Source organism: Trachurus trachurus (genome assembly GCF_905171665.1).
Source record: "Trachurus trachurus genome assembly, chromosome: 20".
NCBI classification, from domain to species: Eukaryota; Metazoa; Chordata; class Actinopteri; order Carangiformes; family Carangidae; genus Trachurus; species Trachurus trachurus.
The window spans coordinates 19837596-19861150 of NC_139911.1; the positions used below are offsets into that span (position 1 = coordinate 19837596).

Genomic DNA, 23555 nt, shown 5'->3' on the forward strand with positions numbered 1-23555 from the left:
AGGATTGTTGCCCCCAGTGTAGCTGCCTAGTCTGCAGGAACCCGCAGTTACTTTAAGACGCAAGAAATGCCAAAGAGAGAAAAACACAAAAAAAAACGAGCGTAAAGCAATGAAACCGTGGCGGAAAAAGAAAAAGGCGGAAGCGAAGCGGCTACACGGTACTGTACAGTGTCCGGTGTTGTGGGGTTTTCTATCAGAGTATACCTGACACGGGCCGGTGCTACTGTCTGAAAGGCTCTCCGCTGTCTCTCCTCACTGTCCTGCAAGCTTGCCAACAGGAGAGATAGCAATGGTATGGTTTCTACGTCACAAGTCAGTGTGCACCTGCGTATTGTGCCATCATCTGTATTGCAAGGGGTGTATAGGGGGGCTGGGCTATGTCACACAAACAAAAACAACAAATTTTAGTTTAGCAGATGCTGATGATTACAGAGCAGGTGAGGACTGATTACAGCTTTTCCTCGCTGACACTCTCTCTCTCATGTAGTGTCCACTTCTCTCATATAGCTAGCCCCTCTGTGACCCCCCTGTCACTTCACCTGGTTCTTTTTTTTTAGTTTCTAATTTTTTTTTTTTGGTTTCTTCCATAGCCGTCTCTGTCATCACCGTGTCACTGTTGTCATGGCAGCTCACTACCACCACCACCACCACATACTACTGTACTTTGTCAGTTCAGCTGTTGATTCGTTCATGCAGTCCAGACAAAATATTTAATATTGTTCACTGATAGTTTGATCAACACATCCTGACTTCAGTCTGAATTTAGTAAGTTTGAGGTTTATTCAGGCACAGTTGTCATGGCTACACTTGTTTAAACTAGTCATTCTCGTGAGGTCATGAGATGATTAACGGGGTTGGGATCAAGAAGAAATTAGCTACATACATACACAGTTATGTTTAGACTGAAATCTTAGTTTTTCTTGAGAAAATAAGTACTATTACAAATTAGGAATTAATTTACAGGCCGCTAATTACATGATAATGTCTAAAAATGGCCTAGAAATAACGGTCAGTTTCATAGTAATGTCGAGAAATATAGCCAAGAAATAACGATTGATTTCGAAGAAATAGCCCAGAAATAATTGATTGAATTGTTTGGCAAAGACCAGAATTCTTCTCCACCAAGTCCTTGTCCTTAATTGTCAATTACAAAGCATGAAAAGCATGTGTAATCTTTTGCCTTCATGAAAAACACGACATTACTATGAAATTGATCGTTATTTCTTGGCTACTTCTTGACATTATCGCGTAATTAGCGGCCTGTAAATTAAAGGGTTACCAGAATGTGAACTATTTAAAAGAGATTATTTAAAAGCGTTGAGAAAGAAATATGTTTTCAGAAGCAATTTAATAGAAGATAGTGATTTTGCAAGTCTACGTTTGTCAGGCAGGTTGTGGCAGCCAAAGACAGATGACAGTACGTTGAAAGTAGAAATTTGTCAGGAACCACAAAAAAAAATCCAAATTAAGCATCGACACAAGCACTGAAACATTGAAATCCATCTGTCTGTGGTGTCTCGTGCTCTCTGTCAACACTCCAACAGGGTTTGCGTCTGTACATCACTGTGTTGCATGGCACATTACCGGCTCTGCTGCTCAGTGTCTCTGTTGTGTTCATGGCTGAAGTTGCACTCAGTATCACTAAGAGACTTGTTGGAAGATGAGACTGATCTTCACTTGACTCGATGACTCCATGTTCAGGTGTGTGTGTGTGTGTATGTGTGTGTGTGTGTGTCAGGGTTGGGAAAGAACGTCACATGCCATGTGGACGTGGACCTGAGTGTAACGTAGAGCTCATCTGTCCCTGTGTTGCAGCATGGCCTGTCGTCTGTCGTCTGCTCATGTGTGTGCTCCTTTGTCATCATCATCACGTCTCGTCAGTTGTGTGTCGTCACTCTCCACGTCTCATCGACACGCTTCTCTTCTCCTCTCCTACCTCCCTCAACCATCACCACGTGCTGCACTTCATGTGTTTATATCTGTGTTGTAAAAACCTAAAAACCATCTAACATGTCCCTCATTTCTCTCTTCTACCAACAGATTCACCGACTAGTGACTCAGCTAAATCAAAGGTGAGTGTGTGTGTCCAGTGATGACTCTGCTCAGGCCACTCTTAGTGTAGGATGGAGGGAGGGAGGTAGGTGGTGAAGTCGCCTCCACCTCCAGCGCAGCTCAGCATCAGATCAACTCGGCACAGCAAACACTCAAAGCTTGTTTTACCTACAGCTCAACAAGTCGTTTTTACATTAAAGTCATGCAGATGGTTTCAGTTGTGGCCAGAGTTTGAGATGTCTGTCTCCAATGTGTAGATGGAGGTGTCCTATAGTACTCACAGGCTTTAATTGTCAATGCAAGCTATTTTTAAAACAGCGGAGCAGAGTCGCGAGCTGCTCAGAGCTACGCTACGGAGGCTAATGGGATTTCTTGGTTTCCCTCATCCAACTCATCAAATACACAATTTACAACAACTTGTGACCTGCACATTCACCGCGCTATGAGATAATAACGGAACGTTACGAGACAGAGTTGTTTTAGAGGTAAATGCAGAGACTGCTTGCCAAAAAAACTGCCCCCAACCGGAACGTGCATCAGTGGTTTTGCATGAATTTACCTCTAAAACAACTCTGTCTAGTAACGTTCCGTTATTATCTCATAGCGTGGTGAATGTGCAGGTCACAACTTGTCCACGAGAGCGTTTTGGAGTTGTTGGATTGTTTTTTTGTATTTGATGAGTTTGATGAGGGAAACCAAGAAATCCCAGTAGCCTCCGTAGCGTAGCTCTTAGAAGCTAGCGGCTCTGCTCAGCCGTTCTAAAAATAGCTTGCACCCACAGTACAATTAAAGGTAACTAACCTACTGCTATGACTATATGGATTATGGCAATGGGCCAATTTGCCAAAATGTTGAACTATCCCTTTAATTTGTCCACAACGCAGAAATGTAGTGAAGCCTGAGGCGACATCCACACTACGATGTTCTTTATGTTTAAAGTGGCATTTTAAAACAAAGCCATTTTAGCTTTGGATCAGAAATGATCTGGGTCCAGATTAGCACCCCTGATATGTATACAAATTTAAACAGGAGGCAGTTTGTCTACTCTGAAGTTGATAAGTTGCACAAATTACGACAAACGAAGAACAGCAAACACGGTTGTAGCATTAAAATGCAGAATTTAACAGCACAACAGCTGCTTGCATAGGTCAAAAAGTTCAACATTTCATTATCCATGTTGGCGCAGTTAGAGAGCGTACATCATTGTTTCCAAAAGTCTCCTTAGAGTTATCAAACAAAAATAAGGCCGACTGCATTTCTCTGTTTTTGGGGCTTAACATTTCTGGACTCGTAGGAACGTAGGAAAAGAGCTGTGTTTTGAAAGGAAAAGTAGTAGTGTGGATGTAGCTTGATATCCACCAGTTCAGAGCTTTGATAGAGACAGCAGGACATTGTCAGACTGACTCTTGTCAGGACTTGCATCTTCAAAATCAGGCATGAAACGATGCAGGACGCACTCACTCCAAGTTCAAATGCAAATATCTGATGAAACAAGGAGACATTACATCACACGCTCTACTCACCTCCATTGTAACATGTTGGAAACAGAAATCTCCAAACCCCAGCATATAAAACCTTCCTGCATGGCTGAAGGGCACCTTACGTATCCTGTAATGTTGGTGAAACAACCCTTTAACCCAGAGAGCCACAGCTTCATTAAAAGCCCAAACAGATTCCTGCTCAGTAACAGCCTGATAGTTGAGTGTGAAAAGCTCAGGATTGTGTCTTGAGAGAAAAATGAACAGGATGCAGCCGCCTGTCATCATCGCACCGCTGTTTCCATGGCTGCTTCTCTTCAGCTTAACGCTACATCATCAGCCAGAGCTCAGAACTCAGGAACGCTTCAGTTCATCCTGTGCTGCTGTTGCTGCTTCTGCTTTAAGTCGGCATGGAAACAATAACGTGCTCCCTGTTAATCACGTCTGTTAATGTTCCTCTCTCTGTCCACTTGTCTCTGTTATGGTGCTTCATGGGAGCAGGTGGAGTACAGACTAAAGACAGGGCTGAAGTTCTCTTTGATAATGCTCCTCATGATTCCCAGCATCTGAAGATCTCATTTCAGCTTCCTCTTGTTCTCTCTCTCTTTTCTCTCTCCCTCTCCCTCTCCCTCTCTCTCTTCAGGGTTCCTGGGGCTCAGGGAAGGACCAGTGCAGCAGAGAGCTTCTGGTCTCCTCCATCTTTGCTGCAGCCAGCCGCAAAAGAAAGAAGTCAAAGGAGAAGCCGCAGCCTAGCAGCTCAGACGACGATCTGGACGCCGTGTTCCCCAAGAAGGAAATCCCCGGCCAGAAGCCGAACCACCACCACCTCCAGGCCGAGGCGCAGAGCGAGGCTCGTCCCAGCCCCAACGCAAAGACCAACGTCAAGCAGCAAGTCCGGGCGGAGGAGAGGAAGGAGAACGGGAGAACTGTGGAGCTGACGCCTAAAGCCAAGAGAGAGCACAGGAACTCCCTGTTCCTGAAGGAGAAGACTCCTCCCAGGCACCTGTCCCCCTCCCCCTCCCCATCCCCCAACATCTCCTGCTCCCCCAACATCAGCTACCAAACAGTTCTTCAGGGGAAGTCCTCCCTGTCCGATCCCCCGTCTCAGCTGGATGAAAACACCTCAGACCTGGGGACCATGAGCTCCGGGGCGTCGGTGCCGCGGTCAAGACCCAAAAAGTGGACTGCAGGAGCGTCCCCTGACCTTCCTGCGGGGGTTTGTACCGGACTGGGAGCAGGTGCAGGAGCGTCGGCCGGAGCGGAGGTGAGCTCCATCACCTCAGACTACTCCACCACTTCTTCCATCACGTTCTTGACCGGGGCAGAGTCCAGCGCACTCAGTCCGGAGCTGCAGGGCGGGGAGGAGGCGGACGACGAACGCAGCGAGCTCATCAGCGAGGGACGCCCCATGGAGACGGACAGCGAAAGCGACTTCCCAGTCTTTGCCCCGGGCGGCGGCAACAGCCAGTCCACACCCTGCCCAGAGCAAAGCCAGGGAAAGACCGAAGCAAGAGGCGGAGGAGGAGCAACGAGGGAGGGGAGCACCACGCCCAAACTGGAAGCACGGCGCCTTTTTCCATCCCACAGGATGATCGAGTGCGACACCCTCTCCAGGCGGTGGTCCCTGAGACAGAAGACGGACAGCGAGTCGTCGGTGGAGGGCGTGTCCGGGAGCGGGGAGCGCAGCGAGGCCAGGGCCGAGTCCTCTACGCGTTTGTCTCGAGTCCTGGAGGTGATGAAGAAAGGCCGGTCCACGAGCAGCCTCAGCTCGTCCTCACGCAGCGAGTCGGAGCGCGTCGAGCCGGCCTGGCACCTGAAGATCACGGAGCGGCTCAAGTTCAGGTTGCGAACATCCGCCGACGACATGTTCACGCAGAAGAGCCGAACCCCCGACGCTCGCAGCAAGAAGAAGAACATCCGGCGGAGGCACACCATGGGCGGGCAGAGGGACTTTGCGGAGCTGGCGGTCATCAACGACTGGAGGGAGCAGGGCGGGGTGGACCAGGCGGCCGACCTGTCGGCTCTGGACCGCCTCAAGCCCCGGTGCTCCTCCGAGGACTTCTCCATCCGGGACTGGATCGCCAGAGAGCGGTGCAGAGGCGGCTCCGACCCCAGCGTGGAGGTCGCGCCAAAAGCCGTCCCCGAGGACGACCACACGGAAGCGCAGGACGTCGCTCGGGACAGACCAACGCCTTCCGCGTCCCCGAGCTCTCAGCCGCTAGCGGGGGAGCACGTCAACGGCAGTGGGCTGCAGGGCAAAAACAAAGCGTCGCTCGGGGCGGACGCTCACCCACACAAACTCTCCGGCGCACAAGTTGTCCGCTCACGGTTCTACCAGTATCTGTGAAACGGCAAAGAGTGGGAAATAAAACAGAATGAATGCGTAAAAATGTACGAATGTTGGGTATTTTAGCTAAGGTTACTGCACAATATTTTTTCTACAAAGCATACTTTATGTATCTACTGTACATACTGTGTATAGGCTTCCATGATTGTTACTGGAATAATGCTGAAGAGATGTTTATGTGTGTAATTCCACTGACTTGTTGGCCATACTGGAACAGACACAGACAAAAACACAGACGTCCTCCTCCCAGACTGAACATTACTAATGCAAGAATGTGACTTTGCTGTTGACATGTGATGTTAATAGAGCAGACGTGGACTCTGAGGATTGTTACACAGCACTAATGAAAAGTAAAGCAGTCAACACGACTCTTAATGAAGAATGAAGGAGGAAGGAGGAAACCTTTTTAATAAGGAAACATAGTTCAGTTCTTCCTATTATAAGCGGTATGAAGAATGTATTACATGCTCCTTTTTTGGACTAACACTAGTTGCTTGTCACAATATTGTCAATTTCAAAAACAATATGTATTTTTGTTTTTTTTTGCCTGTACTTGAACTATGTGGATATAACGGAGGGCTGCTTTCTGAGCTGGGTGCTGTGGGGAAGTTTGTTTTTTTCACAGTACAGTCACAACAGCCAGACATTAGCTTGAGGGACAGGAGGGTTATTATAGTTTTATCAAATAAAGACTGAAAACAGTAATGAAATGCTGTTACTACAGTATGTAATGCTTGGTACAGTAGTTTTTATTTCCAAACTTTGTCAAGTTATAGTCCAAAAAGTAAGTTTTTACATGTTTTTATCTCAAGAAGAAAAAGTGCCTCGTTTTGTTTTTTGTTTTTTAACTGTTTTTACCAACAGTTCTCAAGACAAGAAAAAATGAAACATTTTTAGGGCAGAATAATTTCACAGGCATTCCGCAGATTGTTTTTTCCTGTTTAGTTAAACTCAATTCAAATTAATGTCAGTGTTTGTTTCATTATCGTTTTGCTTCATTTTTCCCCCCTCTGTCTTTTTCGATGCAGTAAAATGCATGGGCGCTTCAACCTGGGAGAAAGAAAAACAACAACAAAAACAACAGACTTCTCTTTGAAACTGCATGAGACAATGTTTTCCTGAACATGTCGCCTGTGTACAGCAGAACATTGGTGCAATGCTCTCCCTCAACAAACACTGGAAATAAATAATCTTTATTAGATTCCCACGTCTCTCTGGTCTTGTTTTTTGATGATTGAAATGATAGGGTTAGAAAAGAGTTCAGCACAATTTCGCACTTTGTCTCTTTAATTCTCTTTAATTAAAGTTTAATTTTGGTGCATTATAGATCAATGTGTTTTCCTAGTTGAACATTACCCGGTATCAGCTCTGTAGGGTAGAGTGAGGTAAGATGAGTTACTTTTCATATTCAGTATCACTACATCAAGAGAATTATAGTTTTGTTGCTAACTAACATCTGCATTTCAGGATGTTGTGCATCCCCACAAACAAACAGGATGAGTGTAAACATAACTGTTTTGAAAATATAACATGTCCAAAAAAAGTGGTCTCGGGGTAAGTTGATCAACCCCCCTCCTTTCCTTCCATCCATCCATCCCCCACCTCCCCCTTTACTTAACATTCCACCTGTCCAGGTTATAGGTCAACACAAACTGCTGGGACTTCCTGCTGAGCCACTAACTCAGAGAGATTCTGGGAGGTTTGTGATTACATCGCATCTTGGGAAGAATCCCTCATCTTCCTCTTTGAAAGTAAAGCTTGGCCTCCCCATAAACAACTTTTCCTATAATCATAAACATCCAGAATCTTGATTGAATAATTAAGGTTGGGTTCATTCTTTCAAATATTCAATTTTATGTCGATATTTATCAATGAATAAATACACAAATATCACACACCATATGATAATGTAGCTGCTTTTATTGGGGTCCAAGTAGCTTACAAACATTTACCATTTATGGACTGCAATGGACTTTATGCTGAAATAAGACTGGAAGTTTCAAACTTGTTTTATTACTAAAACTAATCTGTCATCTATCAAGGTGTTTTTTCTAACTATCCTTTCAATTCATTTAAGTCAGGATGCAGGAGAGTTTTCAAAATAAGAGCTCAAACCTATGAGAGAGAGACAGAGCAAGACACAGAAAGTTAACTGTAACATGAGCCACTCCCTACCGGATTGGACGCTGTTCTCTAAACCGCCCAGAGACACCTGCGTGCAGGACGTGATTGGTTCATATCGTTTATAAAGAAAGAGAAAGTGAATCTGCAGCAAGCCAAGAAGAAGCAGCTTGTTGATTCCTAATTCTTGATCGATATGTTTGTCACCGAAGCGATGAAGATGATGACCATGACGATGATGATAACGATGATGATCTCTGTGTGTCAAGTGGCAAGTTCAGGTACCAGACTCATACTACCATTTCTGTTTCTGTCACACGGAAAGTGAAATTGTTATTAATCAATCGATTACAGATCAGTGACCAGCTGGTTGTGGTGCAGGATCACTGTGTTTCTATTTAGATTCAAATAGCCTACACACACTCTTTTGTCAACATGTTGGTCTGAGGGTCTGAGCTGTGACAGATCATGTTACACTGCCATCTACTGGTGGAACACAAAACACTATCATTACCAGGTGTTTCCACATGAAGGACCCGGATGCTGCCCGGACCCTATTTGTTTTCCTCAATGTTCTTCTTTCTTTCTTTATTCTTTCGAGGAAATCCTACTTCCCATTCAGTGAAAAAAACTTAACAGAAGTGTTCGACCCCACATTTCTGACATTTTGACAAATTTTGAAATCTACCATGCTGCCTGGTCGATGACTCCCTGAGTCTATTTGAGAAGACACACACCAAGACTCACTTCCAGACAATCAGCTCAGTGAGTTAGGAGCTGGTTCTTGGTGTCAGAGAATGTGGGTTCAAGCCCCCCAGCTAGGGTGATGATGATGATGATGATGATGATGATGACATGTCAAAATGCCAGATGTCCTTAACTAGTAACACAAGACCACATAGTAACACATAGTCCTGATGGTGGTGTTAACAGCGCACATCTAATCATTTTCAAACTCATACTCATAAATTCATAACAGATCAACCTATGTGCTATGGCTTTGCAACTTTCACTTTCACCCCCGACCATGCTGGCAGCAGCTATAATTTTGCTCATGTATCCCATGATGCTTTGTTCTTCTCAGGTTCAGGACGTCACTCTCTGTGGGCATTGGCTTCCTACATCTCAGGGTCCAGCTTGTTCCCAGAGTTCTCTGTGGTCGTGATGCTGGACGATATCCAGGTGGGTTACTATGACTCAGACCTGCAAAAGCTGATGAGGGTTAGTGGAACAGGTGAGGAGGGGGCGGAGCTAAGCCTGGGCCAGGAGGCCGTGCCTGTGCTACGGGAAATGTTCTCCAACATGAAGAAGAGGCTGGCACTGGTCAAACACCGCTTTAACCTGACGACCAAGGTCCACGTCCAGCAGAGACTGACCGGGTGTGAGGTTCTGGAGAACGGACAGCCGGCGCTCATCATGTTCAGGGACGGGTCCAATGGGCAGGACGCCGACAGCCTGATGTACAACATGACCCACTTCACCTATGCAGGTGGGAACGGCTGGGAGTGGGACACCATAAGGAAGACATACTCCCAGACGCTCTACTCCAACATCTACCTGCCCATCTGTGTCCAGACCCTGACCGCCCTCCTGGACCGGGAAAAGCACCTGGTGAGGCGTCGTGTCCGACCACGTGTCCGCCTCATGACTAAACAGGTGGTGGGTGGGACTCAGCTCACCTGTCTTGCCACAGACTTCTACCCTCGCCACATCAACCTGACGCTGCTGAGGGACAACCAAACCATTGATGAGGACGAGTTGACGGGTGGCTTGGTGCTGCCCAACGGTAATGGCCTCTACCAAGTGAGGAAGACGTTGGTGGTCAGTGATGAAGAGCTGTGGGGGAAACACCGTTACACCTGCTCGGCCTCTCACCTGAGCCTGGACAACCGGCTGCAGGTGAGCTGGAGGGCCGACTTCTCCCGATCTCACAGGGTTCACATCATCTCTGCTCCAGTCGGACTGATGATCATAGTCGTTCTGACGCTGGTGCTGCTGTGGTGGAGGAAGAGGAGGAGGAGGAGGAGGAGGTCGGAGGGTGTTCCCATGGAAACACAGGAGCAACAAGAAGAGAGTCCATTATCTGAATGAAGAAACAGATCCAAAGGCACAGTAGCTTTACCAGAAACTAAAAATGTGTGAAGTATTTTAAAGCAATACTTTAAATAAGAATAAGCGTTATTAATCCCCAAAGGGAAATGGATTTGTCTGACAGCTAATCTACCAATTACTGTAAAGGGATAGTAAAACATTTGGCAAATTGGCCCATTGCCATAATCCCTGTAGCAGTAGGTTTGTTACCGTTAATTGTCGGTGCAAGCTGTTTTTAGAACGGCAGAGCAGAGCCGCGAGCTGCTCAGAGCTACACTACGGAGGCTAATGGGATTTCTTGGTTTCCCTCATCAAACTCATCAAATACACAATCCAATAACTCCAAAACGCTCTCATGGACAAGTTGTGACCTGCACCTTCACCACGCCATGAGATAATAACGGAACGTTACAACACAGAGTTGTTTTAGAGGTAAATGCAGAGACTGCTTGCCGAAGAACGGCCCCAACGGGAACGCACATCAGCGGTTTTGCATGAATTTACCTCGAAAACAACTCTGTCTCGTAACATTCCGTTATCATTTCCTAGCGTGGTAAATGTGCATGTCACAACTTGTCCAAGAGAGCATTTTGGACTTGTTGGATTGTGAATTTCGATGAGTTTGATGAGGGAAACCAAGAAAGCCTTCGTAGCACAGCTCTGAGCAGCTCGCGGCTCTGCTCGGCCGTTCTGAAAATAGCTTGCACCGACAAATAAAGGTACCTACTGCTAGGACTATAGGGATTATGGCAATGGGCCAATTTGCCAAAATGTTGAACTATCCCTTTAAGATGTAGTGTGTACTGTAACTTTTACATGTCCATTAAATGTCTGTTAAGCCATTACTAGATGAGATAACACAACACTGATTAAACATGTCAGCTCCACAAATCTCTTCGTTGTTTTGAATTCCCATCCCCATGCTGTGCACAGGAAATGATGCATTTTACAAGGCTTATCAAAAGAGGGGGAGGAGGAGCAGGAGCAGTGAGTCCCCTAGCAACATGTAGAAACTATTCCAACAACATGAAGAAGTGGACACGGTTCAAAAGTGGACTGTACTACACAATAAAAGCCTGGTTGTTCAACAGTAGGAATACAATCAAAGCCGACGGAGAAGTCAAACATGTATTTGCACTGGTTCTGTTTCTCCTTGGTGGAGAGTCCTGAAAGGAGAAGCCAGACAGAGGGGAGGCAGATACTGATGCCACTTTACTGCTGTTGGACAGGTAAGTAACTTATTGATAAGCATGTTATAATTATCATGACAATTTAAACTTTAAGGTTAAAGTCTGGTCACAGGAGGGAGACGCACTGTGGTAACATTTAGAGAAATATTTATTTAACAAAGAATAATGAGATTATACAATAGATCACAAATCATGGGGTGGGGATGTAAATGAATAATCATAGAAGGCATGTGGAGGGTGTTGTAGGGTGTATGAAATAATTAATAAATAACAGAACAAGCAACAGTCGCCACATCACCATCAGGGTGCCTGCAGAGGGAGGAGACAGAAAGACAGAATGATCATAGGTTTTATAACCTGGTGAGCAGCCGGCCCTGATCACCACCCTGAGGGCTTGACTAGCTATAATATAGCCACTTTAAACATCAACTGTCAAAATGTTGGTGTGAAACTGAAATATTTCATTGACTTCAGTAGAAAGTCAGGCGTGCATATAGCAAGATAATCAATTATTTGTAGAGCAAACCTCCATCATTTGCTGAATTTCACCTCTCTAGAATATACAGGTGATGTATTGTGGTTTTTTAGAAGTGTAATGAACTGAAGGAATTCATAAGCCACACCCACTATTCATTATTTACCTAATATTCTGTCCAATCCATGCAGTCGATGCACCACACAGCTCTGTTTAAGTAGAGTCCAACCTATCAAATCAGAAACAACAATGACAGACAGGTATATTCTTCAATTTTTAAATAGAACATGTTTTAAATAAAATCTGACAAAAGACTAATGTAAAAACACAATTCACCCACTGTATTATTATTAATTAGTTGTTTGATAACGGTGTAATGGGTGTTTCCATGACAGTAAATATGGGTGTGCAAACTGACAGGAGCACACAGTCATAACACTGTGGGTTGTGGATGGTTAAAATAGTTAACCCTTCACACAGGGAATGCATTTTCACTGTGTGAGTGTGGGAATGTGCGCATGATGACAATTATCTAATGAGCTGCCTCGTGCCTCCACAGGGACGTCCCCTCAACACACACTCACTCTGTGTGTCTCAGCAGCCGGTAAAATACTGTGTGTGTGTCTCCAGCTCTTCAGACCCAGTGAGCTGCAGCCTCAGACCTCCACCTGACCTCCACCTCAGGTAAGAGAGCTTCATTTATGGAGTCATACTGAACTGCAGCATGTAGGTGCTATATAATTATGGTATACGTTTATGATACTGTCATGTATAGGTCAGTTTTTATATAATATAACCTATAATATAACCTTTCATACACTGGTTGTTTTCTGCATCATACAAGGATGAAGTTGTTCTCCATTTGGTTTCATCTTCTGTGGCCTTGAACTTGTATTTTATAGAAATAGTATATCACAATTGTTGTTACTTTTTTTTTATTTATAGTGCAGTACAAGTGACAAACATAAAGACAAAACACAGCACTAGACAGGAAGGACCTAACACTGCAACACAGCAGCCAAAAAAAGACAGAACAAAACAATAGAAGGAGAAAAGAAATTAAACATAAACATTTTTTTTGTTGCTGTTAGACAACATAAAGAAGTAGCTGACTGGCTATGAAGATACAGGTGTTGGGTTAAACCAGAAGAACAAGTATGGCGACATGTGATGTTTTGTTCAGAGACAAAAGGCGCTCCTCGGTGTCCATGTGAGAGCGGCGGTGAAATGGCCTGTTCCACTGCTATCTTCTTTACACAACAATGGATGCTGGTCAGCCATATGATGAGAACAGAGGCTGAAATGTAAATGATTTCAGGAATGTAAATATTGTACCCGAGCAGCCTCCATGGCTTTAGGTGTCGACCACATTCACACAGGTTTCAGGTTCAGTTACAACCAAGGTTTAACACTTGACCATGAAATAGTAATGGCCGACCAACAGGGGCAAATACACACATTATTCTACACTTGATGTAACTCTGATGATAATATTATCAACAAACATAATTCTTCTTGGACAGCTTGGTTGTGATTATTTCCTCAACTGAAGATGTATCACGTAAAAATAAATAAGAAACTGAACAACACCAATTTAAACCTATCACAGATAATGAATTTATGCATATTCTTTTTTTAAGCCTATAATTTTGATTGATGATGACAATTACAATTTTTTTCCCTGCAAAACCCAAACATTCACATTTAACCCAATGTTGATTAATTTCAAAGTTTGTTCAAATTCTAAACGTCATGTCAATATTTATATATATATATATATATATATATATATATATATATATATATATATATATATATATATATATATATATATATATATATATATATTAATAAATGCTTCTTAATTGTAAGCACATATGAGGACATTTTAACTGGCTGTTAATCAATTTGTTAACATTTATAATGTGTCCTTGTGTTGCTTCATGCTGTATAGCTACTGATCACTGTCTTTCCCTCTGCCCCTGAAGGAACCATGTCGACTTCCTACCTTCTCCTCCTGCTGCTCCCTCTGGTGGCAGCACAGACATATCACTGGGGCCCCTGTCCCATTCCCAAAGTGCAGCCAAACTTCAACCTTGAACAGGTAACACACATACTGTATATGAACACACTTGGTATAGGCTATATAAAGCAGCATCATGCACAGAACTAAGAGTTTCTCTCTGTGTGACAGTACCTGGGCAGGTGGTATGAGATTGAGAAGCTCCCGGCCTCCTTCGAAAGAGGGAAGTGCATCGAGGCAAACTATTCCATAAGGAAAGATGGTACCATCCGGGTGCTGAACTCCCAGTTCTAGTGAGTACTGACACACATTTGTGTTTCTTCAGACCTAAAATAAAATGTGGGATAACGGTTATAATAAGTCTGGATGTGGAGTTTTTTGGCCATTATCTGGCTGACTATCCAAGCGTACACTGAGTCAGAGGTTGTTGTTTGCTCCACTCTTGTCAAAATCTTATCACATCTCTGCCTGTGTCTCAGTAAGGACAAGGTGAGGGTAGCAGAGGGGACAGCAATAGTCCAAGACCCGCAAGAACCTTCCAGACTCGGAGTGAGCTTCTCATATTGTAAGTTCACTTCTTCTACTCTTCATCCTCTTTGTTTTTGTCTTTGCTAATTAAATCTTGTTGCTGTAAGACTTTAAATGTTTTAGGAGTAATAATGTTTTCAATTATAGCAATAAATAATTCAAACTGAATACAAGGACAGAAAAGGAAAATATTTTTTTAATTCTTTGTACATTGCAGACAGAAGTCCATCCCACTAATTATATGATTATGTGGTTAAAGGGCACACATACCTCATGAATGACAATATATCGGCTGGTACATGACACAGCAGCCTCACTGCATTATGACTAAGAGCCGTCTGTCAGTGAAAGCCTTCATCGGTATTTAGATCTCAGCAAATATTTGTGTAGCTTTTAGCTGACTTGAGCATTACATCACAGACACAGCTCCTCGGGTGACAGGGTTCAAATCTCACTGTGAATGCAGGTTTTCATGTTTTAAAGACAGTGATGATTGTTGTCCAGCAGGTGTCAGGCCTGATCTAGTTCCATTCTTAGTCTACATGCTGCCCTACAGCTCTGCATGCAAATTATACCTACTCGTACCTGAGGGGAAATCTGACTGAATGACTGACTGCATTTACATGGCTGTGAAAGTATTCATAGAAAATTGTAATCATCATCATCAACTCTGATCTCTGACCTTTGCTCCCAGTTTCCCCCTACAGCCCATACTGGGTTCTGACCACTGACTACTCCAGCCTGTCCGTCGTCTACTCCTGCACGGACATCTTCCGCATTTTCCGCATCGAGTACGCCTGGATCCTCGGACGTTCTCGCTTCCTGCCACCAGAGACGGTGCGGTACGCCAAAAACCTGCTGACCAGCGAAGGCATCGACCTGTTCAGGATGAAGGTCACAGATCAGACAGGCTGCAAAGATAATTAGGGACTGACCAGATGCCTGTTCTGCTGTAGCCACAGTGGAGGCTGCAGGGTTTGACACTTGAATTATTAGAACTATTATGGGTTTATTGGGATCTTACTGTTAAAGGATGCAGTGAGAAGGTGGCTCAGTCAGTAAAGGTGTTGTAGATCTGCATCTTAAATTTGTGCATCTTTATCTTTTTTGTCTTACTTTTTAGAAATGCTAAAAAAAAAAGAAGAAATTATGGGGAAAAAATTCAGTTATCCATGTTTATTACAACTTATTGTTTAATCAACCAGTAGCTATTGCAGTTCTCTATGCGATTTGCTTTGATTTCTATTATTTTTCTGCAGACTATTGTATATTTATCCTCTTTTCTTAGCTGACAATTTTATATCCACAAAACCAGTTCCATCCAGTGTTCATCTTTTTAAAATATATTTTTATATTTTAATTCTGTAACTGCTCAGTAATTTAAAGACGGGGAGAGTGATTTTGTAGAAACCCACACCACCTCACAAACTCAATGTTGACACATAGTATTTGTCTTTTCACACTCTAGTAGTGCATCAATTAACCAAACATACCCTTGAATAAACTTTGGGACTGTCTTGTATATTAAAGATAACTATGAAGCAGTTGTTTTGTTATTTTTCATTTTTTATGTGATTTAGCCTATCTGATGAACAAATGTCCTGACGCTCACTATAGGCTACTACTAGAATGTCCATATTTTCAGCTTAAAAACATGGATTCTGTTCTGAGAAAGTGATGAACCATATGGAATAGATTGAAAGGTGAATGCAGTTTATTTCATTAAGACTGTCTTTAGAAGGTACAGAGCACACATGTGGTTACATAGCTATAGGTCTACATATCATAAGATTTGATTACTGTACAACTGCTGGTTAAAGAAAGAGAGAAAAAAAGAGAGGAAACTGGACCGTTTGTGGTAGGAAACCATTGTAGCTTCCTGCAGCAAGGAGAACAGATTGTGGAGTGTGTGCCAGCCAGTGCCAACAACAGAATCCTTTCCAATTCAGTGAGGACAAGAGCACAGGATTCAAAACAGATGTTTATTCAATTAAAAAAACAACAATGATTGATATGATAGCTGCACACTTGAAGGTAAACAATTCTAACTCTACTAAACCAAGAAAACACATTTAAAAAACACAAATCACCAGCAACATTTAGTTGCAGAAGGTGGGCTACTGTAGTTATTCTTGACAGCGATGGGAAGTGAAACCTGGATGCCACCACTCAGCATTAGGGTAAGGGTTAACCCTAACCCTTTAATAATTTATTTTCTTTCTTTTTTTAAATACAAAAACTGGTTGTGTAAGCACACAGTTTTCATGCAACTGTTCTTGCTAATAATGAGCATCCTTAACCTTCCTCTTGTGTTCGGGTCACCAGTGGCCCGTTTTCAAGTAAACAAACCAAAGAAATTCACAAAATTCTAAAATGCCCTGGTGAAAATTGTTACATTAAGGTGTTTGGGTAAATTTTGACCCGGTTATAATGATAAGAACAATAATAACAGTTAAAACTGAAATCATAAGTTCAAAACCAACCTTTTCATGGATAAAGAAGCCTAACAACGTAACCAAGAGATGAGAAACAAATGGGATGATAAATAATTGTTTTTAGTGTGTCTTACAGCTGTTACCAAACACAACAACCTGCCTGTTGCTAAAACAACTCTGAAGAAAGATTATATTGGAACACCTTGTTTTTGTTTACTGCCAACAACTTCTGCAGGTGTGAAACCTGATTTTTTATCAGCCAGTCATTGAACTGTGACGATAAAATTCCTGTTTAAACAAGTTCCCATGGCTTATAGCTGGGCTGCCTGTGGAAAATCCTGATTGTATGGAAAACCTTTATTTTGCAGTGTGTGCACACTCATGTGAGCACAATACAAAATAATTGCTATTGTTTTATTTCTGTAAGAGTAAACCCATCTGAAAAATAATCTGCTATAAATCAGATAATCAGTTGTCTAAATTTGATTTAATTCTGTCTCTCTCAGGATAATCTGACTCTAGGTAAACCAATCCACACAGTGGATTGGTCAGACCAAGACAGTAAAGTGTGGAGATACAAGACTTTAACCTATAGTGCCAACAATATGATATTTTCCATTATTCAAGAGAATAAAATTCAAAACAAATTTTTAGTATAAAAACAAAGTATAAAACAACAAATACAAATGGTTATTAGCTGCACACAAAAAGGTTAAAAGAAAGAAAGAAAGAAAGAAAGAAAGAAAGAAAGAAAGAAAGAAAGAAAGAAAGAAAGAAAGAAAGAAAGAAAGAAAGAAAAACAAAACCTGTACAACAAAACAAAATACAAAAACCACACAACAAACCATGCAATGAACTCAAAGCACCAGCAACATTTACTGTAGCAGCAGGAGCAGGTGCACTCACTGCAGTGTTGCTATTATAGTATTCTTGATGATGATGGGCAGTGAAAACTGGATCCCATCATGCAGCATTACACAGTGTTTTTTTTTTTAAGTATATTTTTGGGGGCGTTTTTGCCTTTTTATTTAATAGCACACAGTAGAGATAGACAGTAAAGAATAATTAAAAAATAATTGTTTTTAGTGTGTCTTACAGCTGTTACCAAACACAACAACCTGCCTGTTGCTAAAACAACTCTGAAGAAAGATTATATTGGAACACCTTGTTTTTGTTTACTGCCAACAACTTCTGCAGGTGTGAAACCTGATTTTTTATCAGCCAGTCATTGAACTGTGACGATAAAATTCCTGTTTAAACAAGTTCCCATGGCTTATAGCTGGGCTGCCTGTGGAAAATCCTGATTGTATGGAAAACCTTTATTTTTATCATGTGAGCACAATACAAAATAATTGCTATTGTTTTATTTCTGTAAGAGTAAACCCATCTGAAAAATAATCTGCTATAAATCAGATAATCAGTTGTCTAAATTTGATTTAATTCTGTCTCTCTCAGGATAATCTGACTCTAGGTAAACCAATCCACACAGTGGATTGGTCAGACCAAGACAGTAAAGTGTGGAGATACAAGACTTTAACCTATAGTGCCAACAATATGATATTTTCCATTATTCAAGAGAATAAAATTCAAAACTGATTTTTAGTATAAAAACAAAGTATAAAACAACAAATACAAATGGTTATTAGCTGCACACAAAAAGGTTAAAAGAAAGAAAGAAAGAAAGAAAGAAAGAAAGAAAGAAAGAAAGAAAGAAAGAAAGAAAGAAAGAAAGAAAGAAAGAAAGAAAGAAAGAAAGAAAGAAAGAAAAACAAAACCTGTACAACAAAACAAAATACAAAAACCACACAACAAACCATGCAATGAACTCAAAGCACCAGCAACATTTACTGTAGCAGCAGGAGCAGGTGCACTCACTGCAGTGTTGCTATTATAGTATTCTTGATGATGATGGGCAGTGAAAACTGGATCCCATCATGCAGCATTACACAGTGTTTTTTTTTTTTTTAAGTATATTTTTGGGGGCGTTTTTGCCTTTTTATTTAATAGCACACAGTAGAGATAGACAGTAAAGGGGTCTGCCCGACGCGGGAGTCTCATTTCCATGAGTTAGAAAAAAAGTGTTGGTTAAGTACTAGTTCAGCTGCCAATTTATAAACTGGTCCATTTAAGTTTTTTTTTTTGTTTGTTTAATTTCCATTTTAGATGAAATTACACATTTAAGACCATTGTTTTCTGAGAGATTGGAAGACAAAGTTAGTCTCTGTTCAACATTCTATTAATGCTTCAGTCTCCAGTGTAGTGGTTTGTTCTTCTTGAGCTTGTTTCCGTCATGAGTGTCTCCATGTCCACAGTCATAAAGTCACAGCTAAGGTCAGTGCAGTGTGAGCAGATCTGTCATTTTCCTCAAACAGAGGGGACAGATAATATGGTAACACTTTACAATAAGGGTCCCTTAATTAACGCTAGTTAGTACATTATTAAGCATTAATTAATGTAGCAGCCTATTAGTAAGCTGTTAATTAATGTTTACTACTCAAAGTTAGTTCATAAATTATTAAGCATAATAATGTAATTAGTTATCATTATGTATGCATTACTAAGCATATAATTATACATTAGTTAATATATTAATGCTTAATAATGTGCTAACTAACGTTAATAAAGGGACCCTTATTGTAAAGTGTTACCAATAATATTGCTTACATTAAGTCATATTCAAGTTCCACTTCTCTGCAAACAGAACAAAATGAAATTCAGCCTCATTTAAAGATATAAAGGTAAAATTAAGTTAATTCCTTATTCCGTCTTCTTCAGCGTAAAGAAAAACACAATCATTTTATGTGATTTTATATTTTATCCTCATTTCATCAAGAGCGTTTCTTGTCATTGTGCATTTCGTCGAGATTTACTCACCTTTGAATTTCAGCAATTCTTGAGAGATTGTTTTGTTGGCCTGAAATAGGTTTGAAGTAAAATAAATCAATCACAACAACAAACAAGAAATGAAGAAAAATAAATGAAGAAATGAAACTGAACAGCAATTTACCTTTCTTTTTAGAGGACAGCCACAGGACAGCTCCTATCAAAACTGCTACAATCAAAACTGCTCCAACCGCCGAACCGATAACAACTGCACCACTGGATGAATTATCTAAAATAGTGTAAAGGATTGTTTTGGTAGGTCATACAGGTGTTACAGATAAAAACACATGCTCATAAAGATCTCTGCAGTCAGGGCTCCAAGACTCAATAGTGTTATCTCCTGTAAGTCTTTTCATACTTTTATCTGAGAGGGGGGTTAGGGTTAGGGTTGGATCAGTTTTATTTATTCTATTCCATTACGTTGTGTTACTTTGTAACTTAGATTTTGAAAAGTGCTCCAACTATCAAAATTACCATTAAAACCAACAGTTCCTCACCTATCTTGAGGACAGTGTTGGTTATCAGCGTCTCCTCAGCATCTCTCAGTTCACAGGTGTATGTTCCCTGATGATGTGAAGATAAGTCCTGTAGCATGAGACTTCCTGACTCTGACACACCCTTCACCTGCTGCCTCCACTCCTCTGAGACTGTGTAGAGGACGTCAGCTCTGGTCTGAGTCAGGATCATCTGACTCTGGTTGAATCTCCAGGTGAGACCAGAGAAGTTGGTGTTTGAGGTGGAGCAGGGGATTGTTGCTTCAGCGTGTGAACTCTGAGAAGCTGAAATGATAACACAGAAACACAGAAACATGAAAATGTAAAATTTTTATTCCAGATTCTAATTTAAAAAAAATCACACCTGGCAAAGTTTGGTTGTTAAAGCAGAAGTAAGCGATCCGGCCGTTTTGGTTAACTTCTTGTCAGCAGATGGAGTTATCAGGCCCCGCCCTCGTCCCTACGTCACCACATTCACGCACATCCCTTGGCTGCACACACAGAGAGGACCGCCCCTTTATGCCGTTCTCTCTCCTCATTGGGTAAAGGTTGTAGGATACAAGGAAAGTTTTCTCCTCGGCTTACAGCAGAGCAGAGTGACTGAGAGACCTGTGTTTCAGACCAAACACTCTATATAAGTTATTGCTGTTGGAAGATATAACTATTTAAGACTTATATTAACGCAAACATTCTGCTTACTTCTGCTTTAATGTTTAGAGAAAAAAAAGTAGTTTGTTCTGATGAATCTGGATTTGGGCGTGGACTCACTGACATCATACTTTCCTCAAACCATAGACTCCTTATTTACCTCTCTATCTATAATAAGGACTCTTATTATAGAGGGTTGGCAAATCAATGATTTCCAAAATGCCAAAAGCTCCAGTAAGGACTGCTGTAACCCAAAGAAGTTGTCAAATCCACTTCAGCCCCACATTTTGTTATTTGCTTATAGCGATGTTATTTCACAAAAGTCCAATGTGAGCATCAAAAAAGTGGTTGTCTGAAGGCAACACCATAGTGGGTTAATCAAATCGTGCATTAAAAGTCACTTCAAATTTACATCACTGACCTGGTTTAAACAAAGTGGCTCTCCTCCAGTGACTGCGAGTGCTGATGTTGCAGCTGTAGGTCAGATCAGTATCTGAACGTATCAGAGAACCACTGATGTTGTAGAGCAGCTGCTGAGTCTCCTGGACTTTAGTTTGGTTCTTGAAGGCCACATTGGATGGAGGACTGGTGGACCAGGTGAGCTCAGGCTCAGGGTAGATCCCCTCTGAGCTGCAGGTGATGATGTCTCCAACCTGCTGGAGGTCGACTTCAACCACTGGAGCTGAGAAAAAATATTTTATTAATGCACCAATGACATCAGAAATGAATGGTTTTCTACATTTACTGTGTGTTTCTCATACCGTCCACTTTCAGGTTGATGAATGACTCCTTGTTTCCTCTGATGGTGCTGGTGAAGCACTTGTATCTCCCCTGGTCCTGAACCTTCACCCCTGTCAGCTGCAGTGAGGCGTTTCCTCTGGAGATCTGGTCCTGGAACAGTGATGTTCTGCCTCTGAAGCTCTGGTCCTGGAGTCCCAGCTGGTCTTGGTTGTGGTAGTAGGAGTGGACATGAAGGTTTCCAGCTGTCACCTGAATCCAGTGGACGACCACATCAGTGCCGCCCTGGAAGCTGCATGATAAGATGCAGCTCTCCATTAAAACATAGGACACCTCAGTATCTGTAACAGGTAAAGAGTTACATGTTAACCTTATCCTATCAAACATTACCTTGGGTGTCGTGAAAGGCACCAAAAAAATGTTATTCTGCAAACCTCTGCAGCTGCAAAACAGTTCTCTGGTGTCATCAGTCAACTTTCATTGAACTGTGGGTATAAATTCCCGTTTGCCACTGGAGTGAGCAACATGAACAAGACTGGACTAGAACCTGTAACATTGTTGGACTATCTGTGTAACATCCTGATTATGACTGTGAGAATCTTTAATGTGTGTAATGTTGAACTGAACATGTGATCGGATATTAAACTTCACTGTTACAACATTATTGTTATAAACACTTCACTTGCCTCCTCCTGCAGCAGTCAACAACAACAGGATGAAGATTTCCAGTGAACAAAGGACCCAGCTGACCCTGGTCATCTTCTGTTTGTCCTCTGAACTGCATCACTGTCCAAGCAGGAGTTATGGGAAAATCTAAAATACAGTAATTAGACAAAGAAAAGTCTGCATTAAAGAGAGTATTCACTTTCAATAACATGCACAGTTCATCCATCATTATTCATCGTTTTATTACTGTAGAAAACAATCTCCAATAAATCTGATAATGTCCCCATGACCAAACACTATCTTGACTTCCATAATAATAACCCCTCTACTTTACAAGCTTTTGGAATAATTCACATTCCATCCTCCATCCGCAAAGGTGACAGACAAAGAAAACTAAATCAAAGGAAAACGTTTTGGATCCATAAACTGCAGGCTGCAAAACATCCAGGCTTGAATGAAGACTTAGACTTCTCTGTTTTTCTGTGAGCTCTGCTTGTCCCTTGGATTGCTCCTGGTATGAGTTAGTCCAGGATTGTATTTATTGTATTTTATGTTGTATTGATTGTTGTATCCTATCCATTATCTATCTATTTTTGGTATTATTTTGCACCCTTTATGCATTTGAAATATATGCTGACCATGTTTTTCTTTATTCAGCCTTGTTACCTGTGGGGTGGGTTATGGCCAAACCCGTTGGCTGCTGACCACACCCACTCTGGGTCACAGCAACCGAGTAGCAGCTTGTCATTGGTTAAACACCAAGACAAAAGACCCAGGTGTATCTGAAATATCTGTTTGACTCTCTGATGAAGGCTTGATGCCGAAACAAGTCATAGTCATTTTAAACATGTCATTGTGTGAAATGCCAGATTAATTAAAGGCATTTTTACTAACTCAAGAGAGTGTCTTGGAGTTTTTCTTTGTTTTCCACATCCCTTGGATCCCTCTCCAAAGAGCACCTCTATAGAAAAGAGTCCATGTAGCGCTCTGCTTTGAACATTTTGTAAATCTGATAATCAGTTGTCTAAGATTGTAGAATTTTTAATTATGTGACTCTTACAGGATAATCTGACTCCAGGTAAAACAGTCAACACAGTTCAGACAGAAGAACAACGTTTCAGCTCTTCTAGGATAATAACAGATGTTTCTGTTTTTTTAAATGAGTGGAGCTTGAATTGTTTTGTTCTGACAGGAGAAGAAAATAATAAACATAATATATTGATCTATAACTCTATAACTTTGGAAAAATTGTAGTTGCAGTGGTCATGCACTGTTGCCTTTGGAGCACGATGGTTCTTTATGGAATTAGGATACTGCCATAAATCGCGCGCAAATCAAACACCCGCGCGCGCATTTTTATTTTTATATAGGCTAATTAACTTTCTC

The 23555-nt window shown here is 41.7% G+C and overlaps 4 protein-coding genes across 6 annotated transcripts in view; 3 read left to right on the forward strand and 1 right to left on the reverse strand.

Annotated features, from left to right (window-relative positions):
* Positions 1-7065, forward strand: part of arhgap21a (Rho GTPase activating protein 21a) — an 84642-nt gene extending 77577 nt beyond the window's left edge. For all 3 annotated transcript variants that reach the window (XM_083995651.1, XM_083995652.1, XM_083995653.1), the window contains 2 exons: positions 2041-2072; positions 4174-7065. In XM_083995651.1, coding sequence (XP_083851777.1) covers positions 2041-2072; positions 4174-5877 — 1736 coding nt within the window. In that variant the 3' untranslated portion in view covers positions 5878-7065. The remainder of the gene's footprint in view (positions 1-2040; positions 2073-4173) is intronic.
* Positions 7066-8170: 1105 nt separating this feature from the next.
* Positions 8171-10089, forward strand: LOC311003530 (hereditary hemochromatosis protein homolog; the record flags this gene model as incomplete). Its single annotated transcript, XM_083995297.1, has 2 exons — positions 8171-8279; positions 9083-10089. The coding sequence occupies exons 1-2, from the start codon at positions 8195-8197 to the stop codon at positions 10087-10089; spliced, it is 1092 nt and encodes a 363-aa protein (XP_083851423.1). The 5' UTR covers positions 8171-8194.
* Positions 10090-13747: 3658 nt separating this feature from the next.
* LOC311003281 (apolipoprotein D-like) lies at positions 13748-15232 on the forward strand (the record flags this gene model as incomplete). Its single annotated transcript, XM_083994995.1, has 4 exons — positions 13748-13858; positions 13949-14070; positions 14257-14342; positions 15000-15232. 4 exons carry the CDS (start codon positions 13748-13750, stop codon positions 15230-15232), a joined length of 552 nt encoding a protein of 183 aa, XP_083851121.1.
* Positions 15233-19405: 4173 nt separating this feature from the next.
* Positions 19406-22917, reverse strand: LOC311003531 (V-set domain-containing T-cell activation inhibitor 1-like; the record flags this gene model as incomplete). The annotated part of the gene is made up of 5 exons (XM_083995298.1): positions 19406-19431; positions 20121-20402; positions 21187-21447; positions 21527-21844; positions 22836-22917. 5 exons carry the CDS (start codon positions 22915-22917, stop codon positions 19406-19408), a joined length of 969 nt encoding a protein of 322 aa, XP_083851424.1.
* Between the last annotated feature and the right edge of the window lie 638 nt (positions 22918-23555).